Source organism: Colobus angolensis, unplaced genomic scaffold (assembly GCF_000951035.1).
Source record: "Colobus angolensis palliatus isolate OR3802 unplaced genomic scaffold, Cang.pa_1.0 Scaffold2, whole genome shotgun sequence".
Classification (NCBI taxonomy): domain Eukaryota; kingdom Metazoa; phylum Chordata; class Mammalia; order Primates; family Cercopithecidae; genus Colobus; species Colobus angolensis.
Window position 1 is genome coordinate 11,869,313 of NW_012115154.1, and position 8,718 is coordinate 11,878,030.

At 44.1% G+C, this 8,718-nt stretch overlaps 2 protein-coding genes across 2 annotated transcripts; both read left to right on the plus strand.

The window, feature by feature from the left end:
- The first annotated feature begins 1,096 nt into the window (after window positions 1-1,096).
- Window positions 1,097-2,011, plus strand: LOC105511440 (taste receptor type 2 member 62). Its single transcript, XM_011941576.1, has one exon. It carries the CDS (start codon window positions 1,097-1,099, stop codon window positions 2,009-2,011), a length of 915 nt encoding a protein of 304 aa, XP_011796966.1.
- A 5,513-nt stretch (window positions 2,012-7,524) lies between these two features.
- On the plus strand, window positions 7,525-8,481 carry LOC105511256 (taste receptor type 2 member 60). The gene has a single exon (XM_011941386.1). The coding sequence runs from the start codon at window positions 7,525-7,527 to the stop codon at window positions 8,479-8,481; it is 957 nt and encodes a 318-aa protein (XP_011796776.1).
- The last annotated feature ends 237 nt before the right edge of the window (window positions 8,482-8,718 follow it).

Below are 8,718 nucleotides of genomic sequence, written 5' to 3' on the forward strand. Positions count from 1 at the left end.
GCTGAGGCAGGAGAATTGCTTGAACCCGGGAGGCGGAGGTTGCAGTGAGCCGAGATCACATCACTGCACTCCGGTCTGGCGACAGAGCGAGACTCTGTCTCAAAAAGAAGAGACAAGGTGTTCCAGCAGGATGGTTTTTACTATTATATCTTCAGGATTGTTATAGGACAGGGCTCAGTCCACATAAAGCAGAACTTACTGTGTGGCCCAGCTTTGCCCTGAGCTCCTCTTGTCATTCCACCAACTCTTGCTTCCCCCAGCTCCTATGGTGATGTCCTCTCTGGGTCAGTTTCCCTTCTCTGTCTTTCTTGTCTTCTCATTATGACTTATCTGCTCTCTCTCATTTCCTCAGAGGCTTCTTAGGAACTGATTACTTTTGGTTGATCAAGCACACTGGAGCCAAGGGGATAACAGTTAATAGATTTGCTGGTAACACATCAGAGAAATCCACATTTGAACTGGAGATTTAATGAACTCCAATATGGAGCTTGACAGTGAAATTTTAGGCAACATGAGAGGTCAGTGGTTAGGGAGCCTTTTCTTGGTAATCTGAAGCCTTGTGCATGTGAATGATTTTTCTGTTCCACCCATTCAGGAGGTGAGCTAAGGCAGTGTATAGAGGCTACTGAATAAAATATTAAGGCAGGATGCGAAGGGAAGATTTGTGGTTTGGGGAGAACAATAAGAGTAACAAAGTCTTTTAAAGAAGAGTTAGGAAAGAAATAGTACAGTTAAGACATAATGTACAAAATGTGGGTATTTTCAGTCACCCCGGCAGCCTCTATTCTGTTAACATTTCCCTGCATCTGGCTCTGAGAAAGGATAGGCAAATACAGGTTATGCAAATAGAGACGGTGTCATTGAGCTGGGAGTGGTTTGCATGCCAAAGGAGATTGCAGAAATTATCTTTTCAAATGTTGGGGACTGGGGGTGTTTGCTGGTGGCTGGGATTTTCTATGAATCCAGGGACAAGGCCTTCTGAGTCTCTGGTGTCAACAGGGTGGCTTGACTTGGCCAGAGAGGCTGTTTTTCCCTGCAGATGTGTCCCAGTCCTCTGCAGTAGGAGCTGAGACTTAGCAGAACCTCCCTGGAGAAGATGCCCTCCTCGCTCACATTGATCTTCATGGCCATCTTTTGCCTGGAGTCATTGGCTGCAATGCTGCCGAATGGCTTCTTGGTCACAGTGCTGGGCAGGGAGTGGGTAAGGTGCCGGACGCTGTCCACAAGTGACATGATTGTGGCCTGTCTCGCTGCCTCCCGGTTCTGCCTACATGGGGTAGCCATGGCGAACAACTTCCTGGCCTCCCTAGATTTTTGGCACACAGCTCCCTATGTGAACACCTTCTGGGACTTTTTCAACGCCCTCACTTTGTGGTTTACTGCCTTGCTTGCTGCTTTCTACTGTGTGAAGATCTCATCTTTCTCCCACCCCACCTTCGCCTGGCTGAAGTGGAGGATCTCTCGATCGGTGCCCAGGCTGATCCAGGTCTCCCTGATCATCTGTGGCCTGGAAGTCATCTCATCAGCCACGGGGAATATACTGTTTGGTCTGAGGAAGGTCTCCCTGAATTCCTATGGAAACGAAACTCTAGTTTATAGAGTGCAGGCTTCATTTGAGCTCTACTTTTCCCTTTATGAAGGGTTTGTGTTGTTGATTCCATTCCTCCTGTTCCTAGTGTCCACTGTCTTGCTCATAGTCTCACTGTGCTGGCACTTGGGGCAGATGAGGGACCGCAGGTCCGGGCCCTGTCATCCCAGCACCCAGGCTTACACCATGGCTCTAAAGTCACTCACCTTTTCCCTCATTTTCTGTACATTGTACTTCCTGTTCTTGTTTGTTTCTGCTTTGAAAATCGTAAACTTTCAGAATCACTGGCACTGGGCCTGGGAAGTGCTAATCTATGCCAACATCTGTCTGCACTCTACCTTCCTGGTGCTGAGGAGCCCCAAACTGAAAAAGGGCCTGAAGACTTGGCCTCAGCTGCAGTGCCCATGTGCTGCTGGCTCATAGGGCTTTGGAAGGTGCTGGCCATAGGGTGGTTCTGCTCCTGAGTTATCCGTGTCAATAACCAGTCCTGTGATGAATGATCCTGGTTCTGGCAGGAATGCATATGGTTTGGGTTCTGTCTTTCTCTTTCCAGTTTCTTCTTTCTCTCCCACTTTGTCTATGCTTCAGAATCCCTTTTCCATCTTGCTGTCTGTGTTCTTACCATCCCCTCCACTGCTGTGAGTCTCTAGTCTTAGCCTTCAATCACCTTGGCCTTTGCTGGTGGCCTCATTTCCTGATGGAGTCCCATGAATCTACAGGTAAGCAACCCTAATATTTGCCAAGCATCATTTTGGTCTGTATGCCCTTTATAGAGAATTGTAACTGTCAGCAGTTGTCTCTGTTGGCAAACTGAAGCTTGTTTTTAATATATTTTATTTTACTTTTGAGATAGAGTCTTACTCTGTTGCCCAGGCTGTAGTGCAGTGGCGTAATCTCATCGCGCCTACACCTCCCGTGTTCAAGCAATTCTCCTGCCTCAGCCTCCTGAGTAGCTGGGACTACAGGCATGCACCACCACACCTGGCTAATTTTTGTATTTTTAGTAGAGACGGAGTTTCACCATGTTGGCCAGGCTGGTCTCAATCTCCTCATCTTGAGGAGTGATTCACCCACCTCTGGGATTACAGGTGTGAGCCACCGCGCCCTGCCCTTGAAGCTTATTTTTTTTATAGTGACATGGATTGTCTAGCATCATCCAGTTGACATCGCCTGCCCTTCTGCTCCATGTCTGTGCTCTCGGCCTCGTCTCTCCACTTCAGCCCAATAAATCTTCTTCCCCTCTTCCCCCAAGTCCTTTTCTTCCTCATGTGCTTCTTGGGCCCACGCAATACTTCCTTCTTTCCTTTCTCTGCCAGTCTCCACCATTTCCTTCCTTTGTGCTCTGCTTAAGACTGATTCCACCCAAGAAACTTTTCCAGCTGGATCTCACAGAAGGCTAAGGACACATAGTAGTTTGGTGCCACTGTCTGTCACATCCATAACTTAATGTGTTCATGTCGAATGAAAAGGAATTGTCTGATGTAAAAATGCTTTTAGGTTTTGGCCAACAGAAGATAGATGGAAAACAAAGGAAATGTCCTACAGTTCTTAATTTTGATGATCCTACTCTTCCTGTGTGCTCACCCAGGAGGTGGATCCCAGATGCTGCTGCTGAGGATGGGAATCTCCAGATTGGGATGTCTGCATCCCAGGGCTTGTGCAAGATGATCCACTAGGCCTGTAGCAATTTCAGTTTCAATTTATATTTTTCTTTTCCTTTTAATCCCTATTTTTTGGGGTATTTTATGATGCACATAACGTATTAGTAAAATATACACACATATAATTAAAAATAAACATGCGTATGGTAGTGTCTTAGCCTAGGCTGCTGTGACAGAATACCATAAACTGGGTGTTTTTGCAACAGACATTTATTTCTCACAGTTCTGGAGCCTGAAACTGAGGGTGCCAGCATGGCTGGGTTCTGGTGAGGGCCCTCTTCTGGGCTGCAGACAGATATCTTCTTCTTGTGTTCTCACATGGCAGAGAGACTTATCTGTCTTGTGTTTCTTCTTATAAGGACACTAATCCCATTCATGAGGGCTTCACCCATATGAACTAATTACCTCCTGAAAGCCTTATCTCTAAATGTTATCACATTGAGGGTTAAGGTTTCAGTGTATGAATTTTGGGAGGACACAAACATTCAATTCATAGCTGGTGGGTTGCATGTTCATATATATATATATAATATAAATATATATATTTATTTTACTGATGGAATTTATGATAAAAAAAGTATGGAGACCAATAGACTAAAAGAGATTGGGAAAAACTCTACACATAGTTAAGAGAGATTCATAGATTTGAACTAGTCAAACTAGAAGCAGTAAATAACAGGACAGAACCGAGGTTACAAAGAATTTTCAAATAGATAAATGCATTTATAGTCAAATGTCCAAAATACTGGGAAGCTGAGGCCCCAAAACATTATGCTACAATGCTAGCTGGAGGCCAGGATATGGCAAGAGAAGAGAGAGGGATGACCAGAGGCAAGATAACAAGATCAAGAATTTTCTCTTGCAAGAGGATGATTAAAGGTTTAAAAGAGGAGATTCTCAAGTTGCTGGTGAGGAACCCAGGGAGATTTCCCCAGAGGGTAGAGCGAGGGTGAGGCAGGATGAAGGAACCTGTGGGAAGCTGGCACTTATGGCCGGGCTTTAAATTAAATAGACACCTAAAGTCTATGAATTATCCCACCTCGAGAACAGGTATTATTCTCATCATCAATCATGAAGAATTTTTCTTTTTCTTTGTAGCAATATGAGCGAGTTAATGACTTCCTACAGGTAGATTAATAATAAATTAAGGGGCTGAGCCTTGGGGCTCAAGCCACAAGTTGGTTGGAGGCAGGGAAGGCAGGAGCACGGCGGGCGTTGGGAGATCTTTCTCCTGTAGCCCTTCTACTCAACTGTGAGCACCTGGAATAATGCCCTTCCCTTGGGTGGAGCTCCAGAAGTTTACCGAAGGTGTTTGGACGGGGAGTGGGTGGTGATTCAACTCTCATGTGCTGCTCCATCTTCACAGCTGAGTGATACCAGGTTAAGTGGACTTGTCTCAGGAGTTCCTAATTAATTGATGTTCTCAATCTCCTTTTTTAAACTCTAGCTCATAAAAGCCCCAAAACACTTGGTGGCTCTATCTTGACTAAAGATACAATCTAATATCTCATCAAGGCTTCCAGAAATTTTTGTGATCTCTCTCCAGCCTACCTTTTTGGCTTGATATGCTATCTTCTCTGTGTAAGTCCTCTGTTGTGGCTAAATGTATCTAATTTTTCTGGATATAATCATGTACCCCTCCTCCTTTACTGATGCCTCATCTTTTTCCTTCCAACATACAAGACAGCATCTTTGTTGTCTCACAATTATGGGGCTGTTACTGCTAAACTCTTCTGAGAAATCTTGAGATGGGAATAGCATGATCCCTAACACAGAGAGCCACAGACTGGGAGTCACTTGTTGAGAGTACTGAGTTGAAGGTATTCCATATAGAGAGCCAGCTCAGAATCCCTATCCTACTATCCTCATGATTACACTTGTAAAGACTGATTATGAAAAGCCAAAAACTCTCAGACTTGGCTTTTACCTAAGAAGATAAATCTAGACATGAGAAAGCCAAATGCAACAAACAGACAAACAACAAAAGAATCACCACGAAACACATTGCATATTTAAATTCAAATGATTATTCCCTCTTTTGGATTAACTTACTCTGCACATAGTATATATCCAGAAAATGTTTGTGGTTTATGTTTAGCCCATAAAAATGCTTTGAGGGCAGATATCTGATTCATTGTTGTAGCCCAATGTCTTTCAAAGGGTTATCATGGCATGTAGGATATGCTTAATAAATTATTATTAAATGAACTGAAGGTTAAATGCACATCTTTATCATTGAAGGTGTGGGAGGTGGATGAAAAAGATTCAAGTTTTCCACATGGGAGGTTTGTAGGTGGCCATACTCCAGAACTATAAGCCTGAAGTTTGCCCCATGTCTCCAAGTTCCAAGAGAAAACAGCCAAATGTCAGCCAGAAGAAAAAGGGCAAGGAAGAGAGCAGTTGGGAACTCTATCTCCTGGAAATTTACATCTTCACAGAAAGGCAGAGTGAGTTACCTTAGTTCATCTGCTTTCATTTACCCAGAAGAACTGTGTCCACTATGGTTGGCCTATCTGTTAAAGAAACAATTTCATCTGGAAGTGGACTGGGGACTGGGAAGTGGACTGAGAACTGGAAAGAGATGCTGACATGCATTTTATTTTGTGGGGGGTCCTATATACGGAACTGGTAGGTTGTGGTGCCAGCCAGAAGATGTGTATTCTATTAAAAACCCCCTTACTGTCATGTTACTTAATCCTGAGCCTTCAATATTGCTGTATTTGACCCAGAACAATTTCTGCTTTTCTATCTCCCTGTGACACGTTAACCTACTTACACTCACCTGGGTGTTGATTGCTGATTTTTTTTGACTCTTTGAAGCTCATTTCCATAAAGAATGAGGTCTTTTTTTACTCTGCCGTTCTCTGGTTGATGTCAATGGTCTGACATTTGGTGCCCTGAACTTCTGTTGCATTCCTGATGCTCTCCTGAATTCTCCTTATGCTACTTATTATGGATGGATGGAATAGAAGACAGCCATTCTAATAAAGTCATTGTCATCATCATCATTGCTGCTTGTCCATATGCAGAGATTCATAGTTTCCAATATATTTACCATATTCATAGTCATATTTATTTGTGATCCATATTTTTTATAGGTGAAGAAAGGTGGGTGTTCAGAGAGGTTAACTGCTTGAGGATCCGTAGTGATTGTGACAAGACTCAAAACTTTGGGCTTCTGAGTTCAGCTAGGGATGAAGAAGATGGAGATGTAACAGGTATTGCTAACCATGGCAGAGATCCCTGGTCCTGGAATCAGTTTGGATCTTGTTCTTTCCTCTGCATAACTGTGACTTTAGGTGGGAGTCTTCATATATAATTTGGGGCCTTATTTCTTTTATCTGTAAGATTATCTTTAGTATCTTTTGTTCTAAGCTGAGATTCTAAGACATCTTTGTGAATTAGAACATAGGATACTTTTCATATTTTATAGATGGACAAAATGAGGGGCAGAGGGGCTGACATATCCAACAACTCACAGTAAGGGGTGAAGCTTGGACTAAAGGCTGTCTTGACTCCTAGTACAGGGCTCATTCTGCCATATCCCATTGGCTTATTGCTACTGGGGGTTCCTCTGTGAATTGCCATTTTAGAGGCCACCAGTTATAAAATATATATTTTTAAATTTTGAAAAAAGTTGCCTGCCTCATTATATATAATTGTCTCCTGTGTTCTTTTTTATGATGATGGTCACTGTAATAAGACTTGAATTAACCTTTCTCTGTAAAGGTTTGCTCAGTTTTTTCTCTGTCTTGGTTAAAGGGGTCTTGCCATACCACTTCCCCCATAGAGTTATTGTGAGACTAAGGAGAACACTCAGAACAATGTCTGCAACATAACAATCACCCCGCTCTGTGGATGTGAGTGCTGTCTCAGTAGTGGGTGTGTCCCACGGATGATACTACTGAGCCAGCAGGTGCATGGTCCTATCTTAGGTGTCAGCTTAGAGAAGTATAACCTTCTGTGTAAGGACACTAAATGCCAGGGCCTGATATATTATCCACTTTGATGTTGACATGGGCAGAGAATAGGCAGAAGAGCAGGCAAATTTTGGGGCAGGTATGGGGACTTTGAAAATTGAGCCTTGACAATATTTGCATCTACTCTGAGAAGAAAAAACGTCTCCACCCTCCGCTGATAGCCTGTGTCCTCTACTCTGGCCTAGCCTCTGCACTCGGGGCAGGTGGAGGGACAACCATATCCTACAAGACCTTCCAGAGCAACCCAGCAGAAATAGCCCTTGAAGCTTTGGGACCCATCTTGTCCACCGGAGAGATGAATGGAGACCACATGGTTCTAGGATCTTCGGTGACTGACGAAAAGGCCATCATCTTGGTTATCATTTTACTCCTTTTGTGCCTGGTAGCAATAGCAGGCAATGGCTTCATCACTGCTGCTCTGGGTGTGGAGTGGGTGCTACAGAGAATGTTGTTGCCTTGTGATAAGTTACTGGTTAGCCTAGGGGCCTCTCGCTTTTGTCTGCAGTGGGTGGTAATGGGCAAGACCATTTATGTTTTGCTGTATCCGACAGCCTTCCCATACAACCCTCTACTGCAGTTTCTAGCTTTCCGGTGGGACTTCCTGAATGCTGCCACCTTGTGGTTCTCTAGCTGGCTCAGTGTCTTCTATTGTGTGAAAATTGCCACCTTCACCCACCCTGTCTTCCTCTGGCTAAAGCACAAGTTGTTTGAGTGGGTACCATGGATGCTCTTTGGCTCTGTAGGGCTCTCCAGCTTCACCACCATTCTATTTTTCATAGGCAACCACAGAATATATCAGAATCATTTAAGGAACCATCTACAACCTTGGAATGTCACTGGCAATAGCATATGGAGCTACTGTGAGAAATTCTACCTTTTCCCCCTAAAAATGATTACTTGGACAATGCCCACTGCTGTCTTTTTCATTTGCATGATTTTGCTCATCACGTCTCTGGGAAGACACATGGAGAAGGCTCTCCTTACAACCTCAGGATTCCAAGAACCCAGTGTGCAGGCACACGTAAAGGCTCTGCTAGCTCTCCTCTCTTTTGCCATGCTCTTCATCTCGTATTTCCTGTCACTGGTGTTCAGTGCTGCAGGTATTTTTCCACCTCTGGACTTTAAATTCTGGGTAGGGGAGTCAGTGATTTATCTGTGTGCAGCAGTTCAACCCATCATTCTGCTCTTCAGCAACCGCAGGCTGAGAGCTGTGCTGGAGAGGTGCCGTTCCTCAAGGTGCGGGACCCCTTGAGCCACAGCCGGTGAAAAACTTCAAGGAGATTCCTGTGGAGAAGGCATGGACTCAAAGGGTCATAGCTTCTCTCTTTGCCACATTGAATGTTTTCTCCCTGTTGCTACAGTTAACGATTAGAAAAATGACTTCAATGAAATAGGATTCAAGGTGACAGTAAAGGTCCTGAAATATGGGCTAGTGTCACGTTATGTACTCAGCAAGTGTGTAGTTCACGTGTCCATGGTTCCTGTGGGA